This window comes from Rhinopithecus bieti, unplaced genomic scaffold (assembly GCF_001698545.2).
Source record: "Rhinopithecus bieti isolate Rb0 unplaced genomic scaffold, ASM169854v2 scaffold_23816, whole genome shotgun sequence".
In the NCBI taxonomy this organism is placed as follows: domain Eukaryota; kingdom Metazoa; phylum Chordata; class Mammalia; order Primates; family Cercopithecidae; genus Rhinopithecus; species Rhinopithecus bieti.
In genome coordinates, this window is record NW_016811019.1 from 979,034 (window position 1) to 991,037 (window position 12,004).

Sequence of the window (12,004 nt, forward strand, 5' to 3'; positions counted from 1 at the left end):
TTTTTTTTTTTTTTATTTTTTTTTTTGAGTGAGGGTCTTGTTCTGTCTCTTGGGCTGACGTGCTGTGCAGTGGTACAATCATGGCTCAAGACAGCCTTGAATCTCTGGGCTCAAGCAATCCTCCCACCTCAGACTCCCAAAGTGCCGGGATTACAGGCATGAGCCACCTCGCATACCCTAACTTCATCGTATACCTCTAAGCGTTTTACAGTTGACTAATCTCTCTTTTGAGTTTTTTTTTTAAAGTTTCCATAACACTGCACTCTCAAACACTAGAATGTAAGCAGAAGAACTTGTTTTATTCACGGCTGTATTCCCAATACGTAAGACTAGTGTCTGGCACATAGTAGCTGTTCAATAAATATAACTGATGAATTATGTCCCACATGGCAAGCAGAATACATAGTAGGTGCTCAAAAAATATTGTTTTAATTAATATATTAATGAAGGATCCGAAAAGCTCCAAGATCTGAGAGGAATCCCAGGCCCCAATTGTTGGTGAACCATTAAGTTAGTTGAGAACTCTTCTGCGCTATCGACTTTAAGCCAAGGAGATAATCCTAACGCCAAGTCCTTAGGTGCAGGTCACGCAAAGAGACTACAGGGGTTAACACTATCACTGACACTAGGGTAGAGACTAAGGAACTCTCAAAAGGGGTGGGGGCAGAAATGTCGCTCAAGGAGCATATCTCTGAGAATGGGGCCAGGATAGTGTCTTCGCTGACAAGGTAGGAATTCTGGAGTTCTCCGCTCTGGGGACGGGGGAGGGGCAAGAATGCTCCGATCCACGCCGCTAATAAAGTCAAACTCGAAGTTCTCCCAACCTCCGCAGAACACCCGGTACTCACGTTCGCCCTCTTGGCCGCTTGCATCGCCATCTTGGCGGGCTGATAAGGTTACCGTAGCAGATACTGAAATTCCTCCGGAGCTCGCTCGGTTTCAGGCGTTACACCGCTAGACGCAGGACATCAACATCCAGGACCCGCCGGAAGCTGTTACAGCAGAACAGCGCGGTCTCACGCCGAGGCGCGCTGACGTAGCAGCCCCCTTCGAATACACTCCGGGGTAAAACCGAGCCTGAGACGCGAGGCCGGAAGATGGAAACGCGAGTTCAAGACACTTCCGGGCTCTGTAGCGTAAAGGGTGGGGCGTAGCCTGCAAAAGGCGGGATGTTCCGGTAGGGGAGGCCCTCCCTGAGCAAAGGGACCTGGGTGGAGGGGGCGGGGCCTGAGGAGGGCGGTGAGCTGGGGCGGGACCCAGGTGAGTAATTGGGGAGCGGAGGAGGCGGGGCTTGAGGAGGGTTATGACAAGTAGGGAGGGGCCCAAGTGAGTAGCGGGAGGGGGCGGGGCCTGAGGAGGGCGGTGAGAGGTGGAGTGCGGCCCAGGTGAGTAGCGGAAGTGGTCGCGTCCTGAGGAGGGTGGTGGAGGTTCGGCGGGGCCCAGACGTGTAGCGGGAGGTGGTGGGGGCTGAGGAGGGCGGCGAGAGGTGGGGTGGGGCCCAGGTGAGTAGCCGGTAGGGCCGGGGCCTGCTGTGGTGCCCCCGTGCGGGGCGCGCGGGCAGGTGCGGGAGATGCGATGGTGGACCTGAGCCTCTAGCCGTGCTCAAGGCGGAGTCTGCGGGGTTCTGGCGGCTTGTGTCACGACTGACGTTGTAACTATACCCAGAACCTCCGACCCTGGAGGGGCGCTCAGGTCGAGCCTCAGCTGATCGGGCCTCTGAAATCCCCGCTGCGACGCCCGCCGGACTCCCTCCCCAACCCCGCCGCGGCGGCCGCAGTCCGCGTGCCACCCTTCCAGTCCACTCTTTATTTCCTTAGACCAGCTTTAAACGGCTCTGGAGGAAGCACCGGGTTTCTTGCCTGTTTATTGTGAATCTTCTCCAGGTTTGCTCTAGAAAGGCCTGGGGTGGCCGCGTCCTGTCTTGCCCCCTCCTCCTTCACTGGGGCAGTTCCAGGACGATCTTGCCTAGGTTTTTGTTGGCCTCCATGTACTTATGGGCCTCCTGGATTTCGGTCACTGGGTAGATTCTGTCCAGAACCGGCAGTAGACGTTGGGGGCCCTCCGTGGAGAAGTGAGGCAGAATTTGCTCCGTGAAAGCATTCACCAGCATTTGCTTGTACTAAGACAAGGGAAAGGAGAGCATCAGCCTGGGGAGAGAGCCTCACCCACCCTCCTCATCCTCATCAGCCTTCTTGCTCTCTCTGAAACCACATATCTGAAAAAGCATACGGGGACACTTAACCCCTCACTTCCTAGCATGTGTGTGCAATACCCCTGAAGGAGTGATGTGCCATCTCAGAATATGTCTGATAGGTATATTGTTTATTTTGAGGTGAAAACGTTGGAGAAATTGTAGTTTCAGAAAAGGATAGCTGACCTGTCTCTTCTTGCATGTAGCAAGTCATAAAGATTCCTGTGGGGGGGCACCCTCCCCATACTAGGGCAAGAAAATAGCCCTTATCACTGGACACTGGAAACAGGGCTACAGTGGAACTGAATAAGTACACTTAAGGAAGTAACCCTTATCTTCCACTAGTTTTACGCCCCTCACCCCCATATATCTCCTAGTGACTTCCCTAGAAATTTACTATCCCAGCCCGATTTTGTCTTATTTCTTCTCAAATTTATTGTTCTTTGTCTAAAAATTACAAAAGCATCTTACTTTGGCCAGATCACTTGAGCCTGGGAGTTTGAGATCAGCCTGGGCAACATGGTGAAACCATCTCTATAAAAAATACAAGCCAGGCATGGTGGTATGCCTTTGTCTTGGCTACCTAGGAGCCTGATTGTGCCACTGGACTTCAGCCTGGGTGACAGAGTAAGACCCTGTCTCCATAAAAAAAAATAAAAGTACATGCTTTTCTCCTGCCAATCCAGCCGAAGAGACCACATAGGAGCTAAAGCGGGGTTACAGGTGATCTCTGGCTCCCCTGTACCTCCAGATGTGTAACTTCTGTTCTGTACCAGGTAAAGACTGAAGGCTGTCACTGACAGCCTAAGAATTGTTTTTAAATAAAGGGTCTTCACCCAGGAGGCAGCCACAGATAGGACTCTTATAGGCTCAGTGCAAAAAGGATGCTTAAGTTCTCCTGTCCCCTCAGCTGGTGCAAAACCCTATGGTGGAAACATTCCCAAAGCTGGTACCTGCTAGACTGCCAGATGCATATTTCAGGAGCATATAATTTTTTTTTTTTTTTGAGATGTGTTTTTGCTATGTTGCCCACGCTGAGGTACAGTGTCTATGCGCAGGTGCAATCATAGCTCACTGCAGCCTTGAAACTCCTGGACTCAAGCAGTCCTCCACCTCAGCCTTCCAAGTACCTGGGACTACAGGCGAGTGCCACTGTGCCCGGCATGGAACCTATAATCTGTTGAAGGCCAAGGCTTACTTATTTTTTACTCACTTAAGAGTCTTTCTTAACACACTGAGATGAATTCTGCCTTTGAAAACAAAGTCTTGGAACTACTTGAAATACTTCCTAATATGGTCAGTGCTTTGTTCATTCTATTAGAATGTTCAGATAACGTGTGAAGTATCAGCTACACTTCTTTTCATGATACTGAAGCCTCTATCGACCAATCTGAATCAGTTCTCTGAAATCGGGTTCCCTATTTATCTTCAGAGGGGGAGATTTCTTCATAGAAACTAACCTCCCTAACCTAAGGTAGAGCTTCCTTTCTTGGGGTAATGTAAATGAACCACACTTTTCTGGGTTAAATCACATGTTTTCTTTTCATTCATTACTCACCTTATTGTCCCTAGATCTCAGCAAACTGGTGATCAGACTTCCTCGCTTAAAAAGTAGCTTTGAAAACAGGGGCCCATTGATGTCAGCTCCTCCCATCAGACCATAGAGAACCCAGCGACCATCAAGAGCCAGGCAGTTGACGTTCTTCTCCCAGTAGGATCCGCCTATGCAGTCTAGAATAAGATTAACTCCAGCACCTTCCATAGGAAACAGATTTGTGATGCTAGTCAGATATAGAAAGCTTGGTACAAAATAAGATACCATGGTATATTTGTGGATTATGGACATAAATACAGATGCAAGTGGTAAATCTAGAGGTTGGAATTAGAAATACTGCTTGAAGAACTGTTGTAAATGGAGTTTAGATAGCGGAACTCTATCACAGCATGTGTGAAGATCACCCTTTATGATGCTTAGCTACAGCAAGGGGGAAATGGGGCACCATGGCCTAGAGTCTCCTCTCATGCCAAAATAAGTACAGTCCCACTGACACCCAGACATGATTTAAAACAGAATACAGGAGGCCCAACCTAGGCTAGTTGTTCACATAGAAGTTGTTCACATAGAAGTTAGGAAGTATCCGCACTGGGTTATTGGAATTATAGGCTTTCTAGCTTTGGTTTCATCTCTTCTTTTCTTTTCTTTTCTTTTCTTTTCTTTTCTTTTCTTTTTTTCTTTCTTTCTTTCTTTCTTTCTTTTCTTTCTTTCCTTTCTTTCCTTTCCCTTTCTTTCTTTCTTTCTTTCTTTCTTTCTTTTCTTTCTTTCTTTCTTTCTTTCTTTCTTTCTTTCTTTCTTTCTTTTCTTTCTTTCTTTCTTTTCTTTCCTTCCTTCCTTCCTTCCTTTCTTTCTTTCTTTCTTTCTTTTCTTCTTTCTTTTTTCTTTTTTTTTTTTTGAAGACAGGTCCTCGCTCTGTCAGTCAGGCTGAATGCCAGCGGTGCGATCTCGGCTCAATGCAAGCTCCTGGCTCTGCTGCTCCCCGTGTTCAGCCATTCTCCTGCCTCAGCGTCCCACAGTAGCTGGGACTACGGGCACTGCAACCCCAGCACCATGCCCAGCTAAACAGCTATTTTTTTTGTATTTTTAGTAGAAGACGGAGTTTCACATTTAACCAGGATGGTCTTGTCTCAATACTCCTGACCACATGAATCCAGCCCCGCCTTGGCTCCCAAAGTGGTGGGGACGTTCACAGGCAATGAGCCAGAGTGCCCAGCCCTCCTTTTCTACTCACATGAAAAATGGAGGCCAGGCATGGTGGCTCATGCCTGTAATCCCAGTACTTTGGGAGGCTGAGGCAGGCAGATCACCTGAGGTAAGGAGTTTAAGACCAGACTGGCCAACATAGTGAAACCCCATCTCTACTAAAAATACAAAAATTAGCTGGGTGTGGTGGTGCGCCCGTGATCCCAGCTACTCAGGAGGCTAAGGCCTCCTGAGTAAGAATTGCTTGAACCTGGGAGGCAGAGGTTGCAGTGAGCCGAGATCAAGCCACTACACTCCATCCTCAGTGACAGAGCGAGACTCCATTTCAAAAAAAAGAAAGAAAAGAAAAATGGAAAGGGATGAGCCAAAAATAGACACATCTGGCTTTGGAATACAGCAGTGTGCACATCTACTCACTCATTTAGGGTGCTATCACCCAACCCTACCATGCCCGGCTCCAAACTTGTCTCTGCCTCCAAGTCTCCTGTTAACTAAGTGTAGAATGGCTGGTTGGGAAGAAAAGGTGCTGGATAATTCTAGACCAAGTCTGCGTGGTCTAAAGTGTGGATGAATCTTATCTCTTGCAAGAATGCACATGGAAACCATCTTAGATATAAATATGACTGCCTGTCTGCAGTGGTCAAATACCATAGTACTAGAATTTGGCCAGGGCAGCTGTTGAGCACTTAGTAGAGGTAAGACTGATAGACAGCATTGGCAACTTTGAGACTGGTGGGGATTTTATTTAATCATCTCTTAAATTCCTGCTGAACTGTAGAAACAGTTGTTTACCTTTGGTGAATTTCAGTGTTGCTTCAGAGAAATCCTCTTCTTTGTAATTGAATCCAGCAGCTGCTCCAAGCTTTTCTGCCATTTGAAGCTTTTGCTGGGAGCCAGCTGTGACCAGAGGAATAGCTCCAGCCATCCGGGTGAGTTGGATAGCAGCTGTGCCCACACCACTCAGTCCTGCATGGATTAGCACATAGTCTCCAGCCTGAACGTTTCCTGTGACAGAAAGTACAGGGTTCTCTTTACTTTGCAACTACTACATATTCCCCACACAGGCATATTCTATCAGGATCACCTGGCCGTTGCACCAAATGCCAAATCGATCTTTTGCTTTTCCTTTTTTATTTGGTGGGGTGGAGGTGGGACGCTGTGACTCAAATACAAACCGTCTTGTTCTTTGGAGAAAGAAAAAGCATATTGACAATCCTTTTTTGTCTTATTTCCTCTGACTAAAGTGGAAAACAGCCTTTTGAAACAGGGCTGTAAGCAGTCACATCCATAATCTCTATTTTATCTATGGTATAACACCAAAATGCACATCTCTGACCTACACCTGAATAAGTAAGAACAACTGCCGTTCCCGTGTCACCCACCACCCAAAGCCAGTCCTTGTAGAGTCTGAAATGCCTCTAGCTGGTCTTCCTGATCCAGGCAACAGGTAACCACCAGGCTCTTCTCCCTAAGATGGCACTTTTATTCCGTTATTCCTCCTCAAAATGTAAAGTGCTTCTCCATTGGCTTTTGCGTTGAGTCCAGACAGCTTGATATTCAAGGACACCATGATCTGGCCCCAGCTTCATTTTCCACAAATCACAATAGTCATCCTTCACTACTGACTGCAGTGGCTGGTCCCACCTTGATACTCCTCCCTTTTTTTTGAGACAGAGTCTCTCTTTGTCACCCAGGCTGGAGTACAGCCTCGTGATCTCAGCTCACTGCAAGCTCCACCCACCTGGGTTCACGCCATTCTCCTGCCTCAGCCTCCTGAGTAGCTAGGACTACAGGCACCCGCCACCACGCCTGGCTAATTTTTTGTATTTTTAGTAGAGACGAGGTTTCACTGTGTTTGCCAGGATGGTCTCAATCTCCTGACCTTGTGATCCGCCTGCCTCGGCCTCCCGAGGTGAGCCGAGGTCCGGCCTATTCTTACTTTTTCTTTGAGACAGAGTCTCACTCTACTGCCCAGGCTGGAGTACAGTGGCATGATCATGGCTCACTACAGCCTTGACCTTCCTGGGTTCAGGTGATCCTCCCAACTCAGCCTCCTGAGTAACTGAGACAACAGGCGTGCACCATCATGCCTGGTTAATTTTTGTGTTTTGTGTAGAAACAGGGTTTTGCCATGTTGCCCAGGCTGGTCTCGAACTCCTGGGCTCAAGTGATCCGTCTTCCAAACTGCTACTATTATAGGTGTGAGCCACCTTGCCTGGCCGATACTCTTTCTTAGGCCACCTTGGCATGCCTATATCCTTCACAAGTCTACCCACCCTTCAAAGCCTTCTCTTCCAAAAAGCTTTCTGACTACGCTTGTCCACACCATCTTTTCCCATCTCCAGTTTCTATTGTGGTTAGAGACAGGGCTATCCTTCTAAACTCTATGGTCATCTGATCTTATGCATATGTTGCCTTCTCAGTCACACTGCACTGTCTAAAGGCAAGGAAAAAGTCTTCTTAGATTCCCTTATGTGAGTTCTTGACTGTCCTTAATGGGATTGGGGAGGAATAAATGAGTCAATTGGCCCCATCTGTTGCACTGGGACCCCAGAGAGAAGTTCAGCATGATTTTGAGAAGCTGGGACTGCTGCTGAGCCTCTGGTGTTAAGGTGTACAGAAGTCTCCTATCTAGTGTTATCCAGACCTTCTATCTGCTAACCATGATTCTCAGCCTCAACATTAAACCCTTCTAACATGGTTTGAAGACCTGACAGTACAGGTGGTACAGCAGGGCCTGGGAGTGCCCTGGAGGATTGCTGGGATTCAAGGTGGCTGATTTATGAAGGTGTTGAGCCACATTGTGTGGAGTGAGCATGGAGGCCTCCTCACCCACAAGATGTAACAGCTGGAATGCGGTGAGCCAGGCCTCTGGGATGGCCGCAGCCTGGGGCAGGGTCAATCCTTCTGGGATAGGCATGAGGAGGCTTTCGGGGACAGTGACATACTGAGCCTGGCCCCCACCGGGAAGCAGAGCCATGGCTGCGTCCCCGATCTTCCAGTGTCCATGGCAGCCAGGCCCCAGCTCTGCCACGTGTCCAGATGCCTCAAGTCCCAAAATGTTGCTGGCTCCTGGAGGTGGGTCATACTGGCCTTCTCTCTGCAGAGAAAGAAGTGCACTAAGTGGTGAGCATGATCAGAAGGCTGTGTGTCACCACCCCTGGCCCCTCTTCCAACATACCGTCTTTTTTTTTCAGAAACAAATTTCAGGATGAAGTCAGGTTTTTGTAAGTCAGGAGAAGAGAAAGGAGAGGCCATTAGTTTTATGCAAATAAACTGGAGGTCACATGATCAGTGGATGTTATAACTGGTAGAGTCCTTAGCTATTTACCTCACCTGAACCCTTTGCTTTACAGATGGAGAAACTGAGTCCCAGACAGGGGAAAATATAGTCATGGGATTAGGAACCTTGATGATGGTTCCCATGCATCAAGCGTTAGGCTCTGTGCTCACTCACCCCAGTCTTCAGAAGCTGTAGAGCAGAGGGACTTAACCAGGAGTGTGTGGCAGAACCACCTGAGGAGTATTTCAAAGTACATGTGCCTGGGCCCCCATCACGTTTCTTTTGTGCCCCAGGGAATTCTGATGCACATTTCTGAATGACCACAACCAATGCAGCGGGCCCAGGTCAGTAAATCAGTAGCAGACAGAAGACAATTCTTATAGAATACTGCCAGCTGTCAGCTCTGGGACTCTCAGAGTGGAAAGAGTTAAGAGATCCTCAGAGCCACAAAGACCTCAGCTTGAATCCCAGCTCTTCTGCTTGCTAGTGTCATGGCCTTAGGCATACTGCTTAACCTTGCTGACCTTCAGTTTTCTTATCTGTAGAATGAAGACAATGAACAGGGTAGCCTGGGGAGTAAGTGTGCCCACACCCCACAACAATGTTAGTTCCGCCCTCCTTATCTGGAGGCCTGAGTGGCTATGGATTAGCTGGGGGTGGATTCTGCTTTGCAAATACTCCCCCTTGTTTTGTATGAACAAAAGGGGAGCCCTGGGTTTAGGTCTGGGAAGCCCCAGCGCATGTGCCTGTTGGGTGTGGGGCGGTGCACGCCTTCACGTCTGGTCAATGTCCACTGAATGCTGTTGAGAGGTAGTCCCACCCAACCCGGCACAGCTGAACCCTGGGTACCTGCATTAAGTCCGCCCGGTTCAGGGCACTGGCCGCCACCTTCAGGAGGACTTCACCCTCCCCCGGGCTCGGCTTGGCCACCTCCTTCACGTAGAGGTTTTCTGGTCCTCCCGGCTTGTCAAAGTGCACGGCTAACATGTTCTCTGAGGACAGAGGGCAGAACAGGACAGGGCAGAGCAGGCAGGGGCCGCTGTGTCCTCGCGGAGCAGCCCAGCCTCAGGCTGGCACCGCGGCGTCCCCTGCCGGCCAGTGCCTCGCTGCCCTGGTCTCCCGCGGACCCGGTCTCGGCCCCGAGCTCCTGCCTGGGAAGTCGTCGGCCGCCTCCAGACCGATCCCACCCGGAACACAGATGGGAACGGCGGGAAGTGGGATGGCGGTACAGGGCTGGATGCGGCACAGCAGGACAACGCCGAAGAGGATCAGGCAAATCACACTCCCTCTGAGTTGGAATCCCCCAGCCCTACCCGGGTCCCCGGCACCCGTGTGAGGTACTTACTCCTGGCCCGGCTCCCCTCCCGTGCACCAGGCGGCGCCGAGCGGTTCTGGCTCCTGCAGGTCCCGGTGGCATAGCACGAGCCCCAGAGTCCCAGGACTGCCTCTGCCTCCACCGGAATGGACGGCGGGACTTGGGGCAGCCGGAGGGGTGGGGCTAAGCAGAACCACCCTCCCTCTCTTTCCTCCTTTCCCCTTTAAAACGCAAAGTTAGAAGCCAGCAAATCAGATTTTCTTGTCCTTTTAGTCTCTGGAAAAGAGTCTTTCTCTCAGCTTGGCAGAAAGTGCGATTCTAGCTCTCACTGCAAGGAGAGGAAACTTCCTTCTCTCTAGGGAACGAGACCCAACCTCTTGGCAGGCGAATCGGTCCATTTTCCAGGCAAGGCCAGGCTTTTGGCACATTTATGTAGCAGGCTGGCATCCTGCCCATCTTGGGTATGGGTGGGCAAGCTGGGTGCTGCTAAGAGAAGAGAAAGGAGCCGTTGAGAGTGGGGGTGGGGAAGGAAGGCAAAACGCAGTCCTGGGATCCTTATCACGTCCCCTCCTCCTGACAGTCCCGGGGGAGAGGTTCAGCCCCAGGAGAAGGATACTGGCGATTTTGACTGGGTAAAAGCTGTATCCGTAAGCTACATGAAGATTTCTCAACCTCGGTACTGTTGACATTTTGGACTGGCTAGTTCGTTGTTGTACGAGATTGTCCTGTGCATTGTAGGATGTTTAGCAGCATCCCTGGCCTCCTCCCCACTACATATCCATAGCACTCCTTGTAAATTCCTGTTTTAGTAAGAATCTCCCATCCTTGACATCTGATCACTCTCAATATCTGATCAAGTTCCTCATCCTCCACCATCCCCCAAGTGATATCCGACTACCCTGGCCTGTCTTCAGTAAGAATCCTGTTAGGTCAGTTTAGATAGAATCCCCCTTACCCTTGATGCCTCTTCTTTTCCATCCACTGACCCCCTACACTGCCCCTTGGCTATACATTCCCACTTGTCCATGATGCATTCAGAGTTGATCCCGACCTGTCTCCTCCACTGCAACAACCCATTGCAGTGGTCCCTAAACCTGTAGTGATGGTGCTAAATGAAGTCTTCCTTAATGTGCTTTAACAAGGATCACTGAATAATTATTTATTTAACACAGCAGAGCAAAAGCCTATAGAGATGGAAATAATAAAATGATGGGACTTAAGGAAAAATTCAGGAAACCCTGCTATAAGAATAACAGGAATTTTAGAAGGAGGAAGAGGACTGGATGAAGAAGATTCAATAGTTAAACAAATAAAAGAATACAGTTTTCCTAAATTCTAGCAGATTATACAGATTGAAAACATTCACTAGTTAAAGGATGGATTCATGAGAACAAAAATGCATGCCTATATTTTATAAAATTTCAGGTTCTAACAAGTGTGGGAAGAATAAGTTACCCACAATTGGTTAAAAAATAAAAATGGCTTCCTCCCTCCCTTCCTTTCTTCCTTCCCCCCACCTTTCTCTCTCTCTCTTTTTTGTAGTGTAGGGGTCTCACTATGTTGCTCAGGCTGGTCTCAAACTCTTATGCTTAAGCAATCCTCCTGCCTCAGCCTCCCAAAGTGCTAGGATTACAAGTATGAGCCACTGTGCCCAGCAAGTTTCTATCTGCAATCTGGAAACTAGAAGAGAGTAGACTAGCCTCTATTGACTAGAAGAAAAGGACTGTAACTCAATATACCCCATTAAGATATAATTCACTTATTAGGGCAAAAAGCATGTTTGAGCATGTATAAGGATTCAGAGACGCATCATCTGGATATGCATCTGTCCAAAATTGAGGAAAGGTTTGAACCAAATAATAAATGTCCTAGAACAGAGGCAGATGGAAAGGAAATAGTTGTAAATAATGAACTTTGCAAAAATCTACACTAAAACTGATTGGATTAAGAAAATGGAATGGATTAAGATAGATGGGGAATGTGTAATGTAAGTGTTAAATAAGAACTTTTAAAATGCAAGGAATTACTTTAAAAAAATTATAATAATACCAACCACTAAGTATACTAAAGTCTCCCAGTAAAACTAGGAGTTGAAAGTGCCTAAGATTTTATCTTGGTGAGCCCTTGGTCGATGTAATCTTGCAGTGTGTAATAAGAAACATATATTTGGCTGGGCGCGGTGGCTCATGCTTGTAATCCCAGCACTTTGGGAGGCCGAGGCGGGTGGATCACAAGGTCAGGAGATCGAGACCATCCTGGCTAACACGGTGAAACCCCATCTCTACTAAAAAATACAAAAAATCAGCCGGGCGTGGTGGCGGGTTCCTGTAGTCCCAGCTGCTGGGGAGGCTGAGGCAGGAGAATGGCATGAACCCGGGAGGCGGAGCTTGCAGTGAGCCGAGATCACGCCACTGCATTCCAATCTGGGCCACAGAGCCAGACACCGTCTCAAAAAAA

General features: G+C 48.6%; 2 protein-coding genes and 1 long non-coding RNA gene across 6 annotated transcripts in view; 1 reads left to right on the forward strand and 2 right to left on the reverse strand.

Moving 5' to 3' along the window:
• Positions 1 to 1,133, reverse strand: part of SF3B6 (splicing factor 3b subunit 6) — a 13,305-nt gene extending 12,172 nt beyond the window's left edge. The window contains exon 1 of the mRNA XM_017893356.1: positions 849 to 1,133. Coding sequence (XP_017748845.1) covers positions 849 to 878 — 30 coding nt within the window. The 5' untranslated portion in view covers positions 879 to 1,133. The remainder of the gene's footprint in view (positions 1 to 848) is intronic.
• Positions 1,134 to 1,268: 135 nt separating this feature from the next.
• LOC108543037 (uncharacterized) overlaps positions 1,269 to 12,004 on the forward strand; it is a 27,517-nt gene continuing 16,781 nt past the window's right edge. Inside the window, exons 1-2 of one of the 3 annotated variants that reach the window (XR_001889432.1) lie at positions 1,269 to 1,385; positions 5,758 to 5,878. This is a non-coding gene — a long non-coding RNA (uncharacterized LOC108543037). The remainder of the gene's footprint in view (positions 1,386 to 5,757; positions 5,879 to 12,004) is intronic. The other 2 variants (XR_001889431.1, XR_001889433.1) reach the window with 2 other exon arrangements.
• TP53I3 (tumor protein p53 inducible protein 3) lies at positions 1,792 to 10,789 on the reverse strand. 2 transcript variants are annotated; one of them, XM_017893354.1, is made up of 7 exons: positions 9,578 to 10,789; positions 9,082 to 9,224; positions 8,131 to 8,133; positions 7,782 to 8,049; positions 5,742 to 5,954; positions 3,750 to 3,946; positions 1,792 to 2,119 (listed from the first exon to the last, which is right to left on the reverse strand). In XM_017893354.1, exons 2-7 carry the CDS (start codon positions 9,217 to 9,219, stop codon positions 1,937 to 1,939), a joined length of 1,002 nt encoding a protein of 333 aa, XP_017748843.1. In that variant the 5' UTR covers positions 9,220 to 9,224; positions 9,578 to 10,789; the 3' UTR covers positions 1,792 to 1,936. The 2 variants fall into 2 exon arrangements, with proteins under 2 accessions (XP_017748843.1, XP_017748844.1); XM_017893355.1 differs by lacking the exon at positions 8,131 to 8,133 and having other exon boundaries at positions 9,578 to 10,781.

Bases quoted from the DNA above. Each gene is read 5' to 3' on its own strand.
- TP53I3 (XM_017893354.1), bottom strand. From the start codon at position 9,219: ATGTTAGCCGTGCACTTTGACAAGCCGGGAGGACCAGAAAACCTCTAC. The intron at 3,947-5,741 runs GTAAACAACTGT...TTCCTATGGAAG, and splicing joins AACACTGAAATTCACCAAAG to GTGCTGGAGTTAATCTTATT. The intron at 2,120-3,749 runs GTGAGTAATGAA...CCCTTGTCTTAG, and splicing joins TGAGATCTAGGGACAATAAG to TACAAGCAAATGCTGGTGAA.